We start from the raw sequence: 12,925 nt of genomic DNA on the forward strand, positions 1-12,925 counted from the left end.
TGTTCCTGTTATAAAAGCCTTGTTCAATCGGTTTTAAAATGTGGTAAAATACCTCTGGAATGAGGCATCCATTTTCTTAATAGCAAAGGAGAGAAAGGACAAACTTGAGTGTGGGAGCTATCGCCTCATAGATGTTTAATCTATTCCAGACACTTTCGATCCTGATTAGTGATGAACAATTCAATAAGTGGGATAAATTAATTTCCAAGTGTATTTGGCAGGAGACAAGGCCAAGACTGAGACTAAAGACTCTTTAGTTGATTTAGGAAATGGGTGGCCTTGCCTTGCCCTGTTTGACGGATTATTACACCTCAGCCCAGGACACTGGTGTGTCGGTGTGATACAGATTATGAAACCAGATGGAAGGAAATAGAAATGAAATGTCTGAGGATTGTCTGATTCAGGCCAGAGACACAGAACTTATTAAGAAACAGATGCAACAATGTATTCAGTGGATACATTTACCATTGAAACTTTGGTTCAGTTTATTAATAAAAGTAACTTGAGCAAGACCAGATGAAAACACTGAGGTGGGCTTCAATGACCTGGATTTTGCACCAAACAGATCACATGTGTAAAGGCTGGACAGGCTTAATTTTATACTGTATTGCACATATACTCCCTACTTTTATGTACTCCCTATTTACATGAGGGACTTTCAATCAATCCAAAGACAATACCAGTGGAGCAATAACCACTTATTCAGTTTTCAATCTTTAGATGGTCATTATGAATATAACAGGCTTTATGCCAAAAGATCAAAATGTTTTTGAAATGCCGAAGATATTCAGTAAGACATATGAGAATGATTGTGAAACTGATTTCTATATTATATAAGGGCTTTCGGGACATGAACATTTCAAACACAGACTACAATAAACCAAAAATAGGAAGGGGAAATACGTTTTGTTAAATCTGGTTAAAACACACAGAGACCTCCAGTTCAAATTCATGGAGATGATTTGGCTGGAAGTGCCTCAGCAGATACTTTATGACACCTTCACAAAGTTCACATTATTCAGGCTCATCCGATTGTTGGAGGAATTGTGGTGTTCAGGGAGTGAATCATTTTCACCTGTCCTGGTCATGTCCCTGATACAGAACTTTTGGAACAGTCTTCGATCTGAGATGAGAGCAGTGTTGAATTTATAAGCTCCTTTAAACTGGGACAATTATTATTATTATTCTGTGGACGCAAATAAAGAGAGTGAGTCGTTTGGTGTGATGAGTTTAGCAGCACAGTTTATGGTTTAAGTCTGATGCCTCAATCCTGGACGACTGGCAGAAGCTCGCCTACTCAGTCTTTGTCATGGAACGAAACACACTGAATTACAGACTTTAAATGGACAATACAACTTCAAGAAGGTAAACGAGAAGGAGAAACAACTATAACATGGTTAAAAGTTCTGAAAAGTCGATTTTGCAGAATAGAATAGAATAAAATAAAGCTACTTACACTACTTATCTTTATTGATTTGTTTGGCTTGTTTTTTTTTTAGTTCAAAGCTCAACAGTCACTTTTATTAAATTCGGAAAAAATTCAATAAACAACCTATTAAAATTCAAATTAAACTAGAGACTACCCAATCATTTTTATATGTAGAATATTTCAGTTTGTGGCATTGTTTTAATATTTAGCACTGAGACTCAAACATCTCTCTTTCTAAACATAGAAGTGTCCTCCAGTGCAGTATTCATTTTATTTGTGTAGTTGTCAGTGACATTTACCCGCAGCTCCCTGTCCACTGTCTGATCTTTAAATATTTATTAATTTTAGCGTGACTTGGCAAAAACCTCATAAAGATAAAATTGGACAGGAAGTAGTGACGCTAACAGTGAAGCTGCAGGGCGGTGTTGCGCACAGAGCCAATTAGATTCAATATTAAGCAGAATATCACACTTCAGATTGTGTTACTGCTCCATTTTATTCAAGTGTAATCCTGGTGTTTCTCTTGTATTGACCGCTGCTGTCCGCTTGTGTGATGTTTACATTGGTTGTGATTAACTTGGATTTACAGTAAACCGCAGTTATAGGAATCCGAGGTGCCAAAGCCGTCTTCCAGTTTAGATAGATTACAGATTATATCAGTGTAATCTCTGGTCATTGTTCCTGTTGGATTAGGGTCAGTTCCTCCAGACCAGTAGATGAAAGTGCACAGATCATTCTTAAGGTCAGCAATGGTAAACTTAATCAATGGTCGGATTTGGATCCCCGTCATTCCTCCGTTCTGTTCGGTCAGCAGAAGCCGGTTTTAAAGAAAATCTATGTCCCAACACATTTCCGGTCCATCAGCAACTTTTAACAGTCTTATCTCATTAATGAAATAAAAGGCAAGCTTGGGCCCACTTTGGATGATGAAACAAAACAGCTTTGCCAAGTAACCACCGTCGCTGCTTTCACAGTAATTAAACTATACGAGTTGGGTGCGCACAGCGGGATCCCACTTAGTCGACACATTGATTGAAAGTTGCAAAAAACACGATATCAGTTTTAATACTAATCTTTTGGTAATTACATTTTGGTTTAGCTGATTTTTTCCACATGATTGACACGTCGGCATTGAATTACTTTTCGCAGACATGTACAGAAAATGAATCACGTAATGACAGAATACAGAAGGGCCAGTCACAGCCCACAGAAACCAATGTCAAGCAGCACTTAAGCGCGCCGTGCTACAATTAACCTGCACAAAGATTACAGGCAAATTACACCAAAATGATGTTTGCAGTGCCCGGTCCTCAGCGGGATTTGCATCAGCTCCGATTGAGGATGCATTTTAAAAAGCTTCAGGTAAAGTGAATGTGAAGTATGTGTCAAAGGGGTTAATCAGATCTGTGCATGCAACTAAAGGAAGCATGAGGAGGAAGACCAACAGTGGGATATAAGGCTCAACCATGTAAATGTGTTTTTTCAGACCAGTAATGTGATCATGATTAGATTTGCCATTTATGTTTAACAATAGCATTCGCGTTCAAGAGACTAAGCTACAGGTTTAGCAGTTTTTATGCAGAGTAAGACTGAAGCTTTTGTGATTTACCAATTGCGTCCATTCAAATTGTGATTTCAAGTTGATTGCGATTAATCAGGGTTTGCATTTGTGTCTTTAACATTGATACTGACCGTCTGTTTTTCCACTGTATTTAAAACTTAAGGCATTCACTACACAAGCTAGCAGTACAAGTCACAGCATCTGCACATCTGCATCAGCAAAAAACTTTGTGAAGCAACATCCAATCAAGCTGTCAGTGTCTACCTAATGGAAGGGAGTGCTGTATTTTGGATATTTGAAAGGTAAACGCTACACTTAGAATAGTTTTTCAAGACTAATTCAGACTTAGTAAGCACTTAATACCCTAAATCCTCATCTTAATCTCTCATATAAGTATTTACGAAGTTTGAATCATTGGTAAACGTTTAGCTCGTTTTACATTTTCTAAAAGTCTTCTATGGACAGGAGTCGCTATAACACTTGAAACAATGGGTCTGGTTTGTCCAGCGCAGTGGTTATGTCCATAATAAATAAATAATTCATATTGAAGGTGTATTTAAGTGGGACCAATAGGCACCATAAAACAAGAACAACAGCTGTTATGTCACAGTTATCTGGAACATTAAAAAATACTGCAGATACAACACCACTGACAGCAAAACACAGTTAATTTTTGCACCTTGCACTAGAGATTTTATTGACTCACAACTCACAAGTTTAAACTGGATGACAGCAAGTCCCAAACTACACTGACTTTATCTGAAGTTTGTTGTTTTATTGCTGTGGGGAAATCAGGTTTAAACCCACACAAAATTACAATCTCTGTGACACTTGTAAAACTAAAACTAATCAAATGAGATTCACTTCAAACTCGTCTTGTGAGTAGGGCTGTCAGAAGTATTGGAAATCAGATACTATTCGATACAAATCTAGCAGATATTAATCTAAAACCAGTATCGAAACTAGATACCTATTTGAGCAGGTATCAATACTAAATAAGTCACATTCACAGGACAGAAATGAACCTTTCCTGAATAGTTTTAGAATGATCTTGTTCCTTATTAGAACAAGTATAAGACACATAGATTAGTACACACCCATGGACCACTATGGAACCTACTGGACGACTGAGGGATTACACAGATATAAAGCCACATGGGAGTAGAAAAGAAGTTATTTAATGTAGAAAATCACATTCTATTGAGTATCAAGTCTATTCCTTAGCATCAAGATTAAGTTTGAAATGTTAGCCTCATAACAGCCCCATTTATTAGTGTTGTAAAGGTTAGGTGCACCTGTTCTTTGCAAAACCATTTAATAAAGGCACGTCGACAAAATCCTTATCTTTAGCCTAGAATCTGAGGAAGGGAATTTCTTTGGCAACTGTGAAGAGTTGGCTGAGTGCACTGCAGCGTGAGCCATCTAATTAAAGTTTAGTTGAACAACCCGAGGCTTAAAAGGCCTGTTTCACATTTTTTCTCCATGTATTTGAGCAACATTTGTCTTACCCCAGTACAGATATATTATATAGGCAGCTCTTGAGGTCAAAATAAGTCCATTGTGTTTATCTTTTTCTTTTACGTACTAGCAAAACTCCACTCTGGCCTCTGAAAGTTGTGAAAAGAGCTTATAAACTCATCACGGTGAGTAATGAGAATGTTCATAATGCATAAGATAAGTAAGGAAGGAATAAGGAATCAATGACAAGTATACTATGTTAACATATCAGCATCTTGAGGCTAAAAATACACAGATTACATAATAGTTTGAAGTGGTTGAAGTCCAAGCAACAGAAGAACATGGAGAAAAAAAACAAAAGACAAAATGTACATAGTTTGGGCTGATTGTGACACTTATAAAAAGCTGCTACAATTTAAACGCAGTCTTAACGAATAGCATTATGAAGCTCCCATAACATCAGCCTGTGCGGTGCTTGAAAAACAGATTTGAAAGTAAAATTGTTGATTGCAGATAAGTGGATTTTGTGCAGAAAGTGCTTGAAAGTAATTTTAACTGAATTATTCATGTATTTCTGTGCGTTCCATAACTTATCAAGTACAGTTTAACTTTTGGACTTTTTTCAGGACACTTCTTGTTCATGATTGGTGGGTGTGTCGGCTTGTATTTTTGCTGCTGGTTTTAACTTTCTGCTTTGTAAAATCTGTTTCAGGTGAGTTGAATCTGCATAATGGTGTTGTGGGTTTCAGGTAAACGCACTTGAAACGATATAACAGATTCGAACAGAAAATAAATGTAAGGATAGTTACAAAACAGTGACGCCAACATCTTTTTAAAACTAAGACTGTAAATTTCTAATCTTTTAACATATATAGACACTGTTTTAATTGTGACTTGCTTTGATTTGCTTTTGTGTTAAAACAGTTACAAAAACCTATACAGTATGTGCCGTTATACAGGTAACATTGAAATGCTTGTGTGATATCACTATTGACCATAAACTATTTCTTTCCCCAGGTATTTATAGGTGCTGTAAGATGAGTCAGCAGCTGGCAGGCAGTAAAACACTACCACTGTTAGACACACGGAGGCGCTATACCTGATTTTTACTGCTTTGAAAACATGAAAAACTGAAACAGTTTGCAGTGATCTGAAGTTATTCCTCACTTACCTTATGTACTCTGAGCACCCTGATTATTCACAACTGCTAACAGCAACTAGCATGCCAAGGTGCACTTCCTGATTGTCTGGACTGGCAACAAAAAATCAGGTACAGGGCCAATTAAAGCTACCCTCCGTAAGTGTATTTGATTTTTTTGTTGTATCTAGTAGATGGTCAGTGTGAAACCTGTCTCCTCCTCCACATCTCAAAACATATTCGAAGCGGAAGGCCACAGACTGGTGATCAGTGCGGTGCTTTATACACAGCTTTGACAGAGCGGCTGTATATTAATAAGGCTTGAAACACATTCATTTTAGGTCCGTATCACACTGCAATGTGACGTTTGAGCTTATAGTGGTAGAAATAGTTTAATTTGCTGTTAAAAGTGCTGCTTATGATCAACTGGGCCGGTTCAGCAGGACGTCTGAGGGCCAATAAAAACTGGTCTGAGGGCCGCATTTGGCTCCCGGGCCATAGTTTGAACACCCCTGCCCTAGGTCCTAGCTATAAGTCCTTTATTTTTGGAGCTACATCACAGGGTTAACCATAAGAGTCCTACGTAGAATGGAGAAAGAGCTTCAGTTGCGTTTGGTTTATCCGACCATCCTAACCTGAACCTAGTCCTAAACTCGTTAACTGGGATGAGTGCAGAGATGGGCTGTGTTTGGAAAACTTTGCACACTGTGTTGTGGGATGCCTCCGATCCCTACAGCCCATGAGGAAGCTCTCAAGGTTCCTATGCTTAAGGAGCTATGAAAGGAAGCATACAGGCTCCTTTTCCTAACTCACTATTCAACTAGTGACTTATGACTTATTCAGCTTATCATGGCAGACGGTGACGCACATCTGGTTTTGGTTTAAGGACCTAGGAGCTTTGTGGCCAATTTGACAAATTCCGACACTGTGTGCTCTCTGGTCTTCTTAAGTCAGGCCAAAGCTGGCACACAATCAAACTGCAGTAACATAGACAGCATCTAGTGGTGATATGTGAGAATACAACAGGTTCAGATCAGCCAGTCTAGTTACAGATGGTAGCTTCTAAAATAAACATTATATATTTAGCTAATCTTTTAAGGGGATAAAATATTACTTTTAAAATCCACAAGTTTTTATATTTTATGGTTTGCTGAAGAGTTATGTAATCCAGCTTTAGTAAAGACAGAGTACGGTGTGGGCAGTGGGGGAAGCCGTTACAGTGAAAGATAGTCCTAGTAATGATGTATTTACTGCCTATTCGCACTAAGGGGGCTCCATTTTCCCATAAATGACTTTAAAGGAAGACAGTGAGTGGCTTCTAATTATGCAGGATGTCTTATAGTAGAAACAGCACACTTGAGAAGCCCTGTCATAGCTCACGTCTGTGGTAGGGTTGGTTTATTTATATATTTTGATGTGTTTTGTTGCTGAGAGGAGGGGAGGAAGAAAAGTGCAAGTTTGGAGGTAGAGGCTGCTATTGATTAGTGCTTAATTATTCATTCAGTGTAGCCCGGTCTTGTCTTGGCTTGGATTTTCATTGAAATAAGAAACAGGGAAATGAAAATACAATAGGCTCATGGGAGAATTATACCATGGTGCAAAATAAAACCCAGTCAGTACACTTAAAGGTCTTATGTTACACAAAACTGTTTCTTGTTATAATGTTGTTACCTTCTCAAAAACATACCTGGAGTTGTGTTTTGTTTCATTCACACATGTTTGAGTAATCCTCTATTATTAGTCTGTCTACATCTCTAAAAGTCAAAATGCTCTGTTCCACCTTGTGATGTCATGAAGTGGTAGTTTTCGCGTTAACAGATACATTTTACCTTTTGTTCAGTAGAGATTGGCAATTCCAGATCTGAAATTATCCAAATGATTCTAGTGAAAATGTATGTAGTGGAGCACTTCCTGTATTAACACATGACATCACAAGGTGGAACAGAGTGTTTTCAGTTTGAGAGAAGAACTCAGCCTAAATATGCAGGGTTTGTGTGTTTAAACATGTGTGAATGAAACAAAACACAACTCCAGGTCTGTTTTTGATGAGGAGACAACATTATAACACATCAGAAAATAGCGTAATATGGGCGCTTTAATATGTACTTAAAGTCGTGATCTGGTTTAAATCTTATATGAATTAGGGTCGAATCACTATCAGTTTAAGGTCATAATTTGAATGGGAACAATTAGAAAATCATTAAGTCAGGAAAACACAATTATTTGTCCAATTATTTGCAGAGAAATATCTGTCCATGTCAGGCCCGATGCAGACCAAACTGACTGAGAGCACAATCGAGTTTCAAAGCGATGCAAACATAATACGCTTCCAATAAGTGGCATTACTTTAGACGCCTGAAATGAGGGTGCACGCATTTTTAACCCTTTTGCTCCCTGTAGACTCGGGCTGCTCAGCGGTGTCAACCTGCAAACCCCAGACTATGAATGAAAATGTTGTGAAAATCATGTCTTTAATGTATTACTTCAGCAACTCATATTTCAGAGTTTCTCAAATGCTGCTCCTGGATGTGTTGCGTTGTGTAATGATGAAAAATTAGAACCGTTGCCATAGCAATTCACAATTTAAACCAAAATATTATGTCTTTAGAATGGTAAAAAGACATTAAAATTTCCCCTATAACAAATACTCTTGAATAATTAGCCTATCGCTTTCTCAACATTTGAAGTCAATTGTCAAACTGTGTACTGTTTTGTTTTACATTTTACACACTGGTACAACTTGCTTCTTTTACATTACACTCTGAAGTTCCCAGTACAGAAGCGATGTCTCAAGATGGCCGCACCAGCCGAATCGAGTTGTAATATCCTCAAGGCACAATATGTTTCTACTATTTTCTTTGAATGTTTTATCTAAACAACACCAAAGCTCCATTTGCAGAATCTAACCCTCACAGACTAAACCTTCTCTCTTCACTCGCTGTTTGACTTGTCCATGTTCACAGCGAGCCTTGAATAATTCAGTGAATATAGGATGTGCCCGCTGCCAGTGATTGAGTCTTCAGTGGATCCTTACAGACGTGTATATACCCCTCTCCTTCCACATGTACGTCTCTGTCTCAGAGGACTTATATGTGTATACAGACAGGAGCGTTCAATGCAACATTACATTCACCCTATTACAATTTACTCTTGAATGGGCTTTAGAAATGCAAGGTATGACTGAATATACAATAGTAGTAGTAGTAGTAGTAGTAGTAGTAGTAGTAGTAGTAGTAGTAGTAGTAGTAGTAGTAGAAGTTATAGTGGTAGAAGCAGCAGCAGCAACAGCAGTAGTAGTAGTAGTAGTAGTGGTAGTAGAGTGCTCAAAAGTATCAAATCAGATACTAATCAATACTAAAACTAGTATCAAAACTAGATACTCATTTAAGCAAGTATCAATACAAGAAAAATGACATACTATCTAGTGTAAGACCCCATGATATAATAAACAAATACTAGTACTACTTCTATTCTGTGTGGAAAAAATCTCTAAAAAGAGCTTTTAAAATGATCATTTGGGTATCAAAATCTGTATTAAGTATCAAGTCTTTTCTTTAGTATTGAAATCGAGAGTGAAATTGTAGTATCGAAAAAGCAATGGAACAATTTACAAGAAAATATATATTATATCTTTCGAATGGCAAAAAGTCCTCAAAATCTCGCCAACCAATAGAAAGCTGAAAGCCATGAATATGCAACAATGCAAATTAGATAGATAGATAGATAGATAGATAGATAGATAGATAGATAGATAGATAGATAGATAGATAGATAGATAGATAGATAGATAGATAGAAACCTTGGCAGTATATCCACTTCTTTTTGCAAGCTAAATTTCCCCTGTATGTTTGATGCATACAGATTACAGACGATGGCTTTATTATTAGCACAACCCAAACAGAAATGTAACCTATTAATATTTTATATCTGGCAACCTCTGAACTCAGGACTCATTTATCAAAATACACCAGTTTTATGTGCAGCCAAAGTGACTAAACGTAGAATCCACATCATTTTAACCAAATCCATCCAGGAGCCTACTGCAACAACAGAAGTGCAAAACTGAAACTTTTTTTTTAAGCTTCCATTGCCTTAAATAACAGTGAAACAAGACACGCGCGTTGTTAGATATGGCTTCTCTCTTATGACTGAGCTTAAATTAGTAACTTTGTATCGACCCCAAATCAATCAAAATATCAAAAAGCAAACGGTAGAAGTGGACACGTACCTCGCTCATCTTTACGCGCGGTTCGCTCTGTGCTTCTGCTGCTTCTGCTGCTTCTGCTTTGGATGAGGATAAGCTCCAGATTGGTGGTAGATGTCTCGCTCGCGCTCTCACTGCTTTTATAGCTCCTGCGCTCTCCCGCTCTCCTCCGCACGTTCACATCGAGCCAATGGGACTTGTGTCTGCTCGGATCCACTACTGCGCGCACCAGGGCATACAGGGCTGTAGGCTGTCTCCCATCACCACGGTGCGTTTCTGTCGCTTCATTTTGTCAGATTCTGTGATAAATGTTATGAGATTATGTAACAGTTTTTTACCATATAGATAGAGAGAGAGAGGAGGGAAATGTGTTCAATCAACATGAGATCTGTGCGTAATAGTCGAACTGGAGGTGGAAATTAAACCAAATTAATCTTTTTAATTTTAGAATTAATAGGTTTATGAGTGTTTAAAACAAAAAAGAACCAAAGAAAGAATGAAATGCTGAAATGCTTTTTGATATCTATTAAGTAAGTTTGATATAATGGCTTGATCTCAGCTTGTTGTGTCCAGATGGGTTGCACCTCATGTTTACTTCAGTCTCATAGGGGCAGCTGTGGCTTCAAAACTGAAATGCAGACCCTAATATGGTGAAGGAATGATAGCCACTACTTTTTGCGTTTGGAAATGTGTTATGTAAGATGTTATAGTGCGTTATAAATCCATATGTACAACTAAATCCTCACTCAAAATAGTAATTCATCCATAAGCCAGTGTCCTCAATAGGTGCTGCTTATGATGATCTAAATCCTATAGCACACAAACAGTGAGAGTTTTGTAGGCTTGTTTGAATCTTTTTTACACTTGTAGTTACAGTTTTGGATGTAGTAGCACAGACGAGTTATTGTTCCAAAGCTCACCACCTCCCACACAGCACAGTGGTCTAAATGTGCCCGCTGCATCAGTGTAGTTCATTAGGAATGGCCTTATTGATTGAGTGCAGGGCCAGTAGCAGCGTGTGTATGTGTGTGTGTACATGTGTGCGAGGGGTCATTAATCAGCTTCACTTTGGCACTCTCTCTATCACTCACATTTTAATCAGAGGAGCTCTGAGCTGGAGAGGGGGCCGCACACTGTCCCTCAGGAACCTCCCTCGTGCTTGGACTAATTGATCACCCCACTCTCTCCCCCATCATTTATTTGGATGGGTTGGAGTAGACACTAATTCCCCACATGGATTAATTCTCAAACCATTGTAATAAGTAACTGATCAAGCCCCAGGAAGTTCAGACCCTTTACAATGGAAACAAATGGGTAATGATCATGATTCATGTCCAACAGGGCAAGCTGCTAATGAGGAGTCAAATTATGCAAGTATAAGGTATTCTCTTTACACTACAATGTTGTATCACTCCTCACCACTCATTTTTTTATGTCCATCTAAAGGAATAGAACTCTTCTGCTTTGATGAAGACTTGATAGAGCTTGTCACATAAAACATGCTCTTTTGTGGATTTATTTCTTTATTTTTTCTATTTTAAGGCACAAGTGAAGTGACAGGTTGTGTGCGATGCTCGCACTACTATAAATAGTAGGCCTCTCCGTACACCAGTGACACCACATGAGAGGAGTGAGATGCCTGCATTATAATGTGTGTGGCCTATAGTTTTAGGCCTTTTCGATGCTGATTTACAATGAGGTGCATTTTGATTCACTCTTCAGTCACTTTCTGCAGGTGCTTCTGAAGCCAGCTGCTCTGGGCCAGACAGATGGAAGACTGCTTATTATTTGAGCAAACAAAATTACATTTTGAAACTGTTTTTGGTCCAGATGCTCATTTGGTTTGGCAATGTTTTGATTAATTCAAGACCAGTCAGCACTAAAGAAAAAGGTGAAAAACCACCATCTTGTACATGTTTAGTATTAGTGAATCTGAGAGCTCTCCCAGTGCTGCCCTGAGTTTGGCCTCTCTCTGCACAGACCTGTTATTATAGAGGTATGCCATATGCCAAATCAATTACAATTTTCATAAGCCAGATCACAGATTTGCTTTTAATACCATTAATGTAGACTTAGTGACTTTCTATTACCTGTAAGAGCTCGCTGTCATCCCGTCTGCTTTTAAGACTTCACTTTTCACTGTGATTGCACCTGTCATTCAGAGCATGAGGAGATGTGGAAGAGGAAAAGTGTTTTTGAGCCTAGCTGTATTATGTTAGAATTTGTACATTTTAAATCACAATATCATTATACAGTATCTAAAATGACTTAATAAAAGACACAAGTCAGCTGATGCTGACTTTGAGAGGGTGAATGAGAAGAGGAAACTACTATAAGGTGGTTAAACACTCTGAAAACTGTTAAAAAACTGCAATACCTAATGGGAGCTGATGTCACCTTAAACATCATCACAACAAAGAGTCATGTAGCTGTCGGCCCGTCCTATGGATAGCTGCACATCACACTAGCAAGTAGAAAGAACTAAGTATGTCACGGTGGGCGTATGTCGCTGGCGGTGAAAACGGATTGATCGGTAATATGGCATCTTAAAAATAAGCGATTAAAGATTGCTCAAACCCCAAATACAACTTTGAGAGGGTGAATGAGAAGAGGAAACTACTATAAGGTGGTTAAACACTCTGAAAAGTCACATTTGTAAAACAGGTCTACTTTTAAATCTGTTTCTGACACTAAGTTATTAAAGCATTTCGCAGAATCATGTGTTTTAAATGTTTGGACAACTGCGCCATAGATATTAGTGAGGATGTAGCTGATTAGCCTCTACGATGTCTTTGAACCATTAATATTTGAACTTTTCAGAAAGGATGAATGAAAAATGTACTTAAGGAATCAGAATGGGCAGTAACAGAATCAGAATGGGCAGTAACTGTTGAGCTCCATAACTAAATCACTATAACAATATCGTCAAAACAGCATATTGTCAAAAGTAGTTTTAAAAAGTAAATTTGACTACATTTTTATCAACCAGCCCTATGACTTAAACAATGCATTTTCATGTTTGGTCCTTTCATTCTGTCTACTAACTTACATATTGTGAGAGTAGATGACTTTGTAGAATAATGATGTATAAACATATAGGACCAAGCTGACCAGTGCTCCACTGTAAACAGTATT

General features: G+C 38.1%; 1 protein-coding gene across 2 annotated transcripts in view; it reads right to left on the reverse strand.

Moving 5' to 3' along the window:
- The window catches only part of pcp4a (Purkinje cell protein 4a), a 31,124-nt gene extending 21,116 nt beyond the window's left edge, over positions 1 to 10,008 (reverse strand). The window contains exon 1 of one of the 2 annotated variants that reach the window (XM_033978815.2): positions 9,815 to 10,008. In XM_033978815.2, coding sequence (XP_033834706.1) covers positions 9,815 to 9,823 — 9 coding nt within the window. In that variant the 5' untranslated portion in view covers positions 9,824 to 10,008. The remainder of the gene's footprint in view (positions 1 to 9,814) is intronic. The other variant, XM_033978814.2, reaches the window with a different exon arrangement.
- Between the last annotated feature and the right edge of the window lie 2,917 nt (positions 10,009 to 12,925).

This window comes from Periophthalmus magnuspinnatus, chromosome 14, assembly GCF_009829125.3.
Source record: "Periophthalmus magnuspinnatus isolate fPerMag1 chromosome 14, fPerMag1.2.pri, whole genome shotgun sequence".
Taxonomy (NCBI): Eukaryota; Metazoa; Chordata; class Actinopteri; order Gobiiformes; family Gobiidae; genus Periophthalmus; species Periophthalmus magnuspinnatus.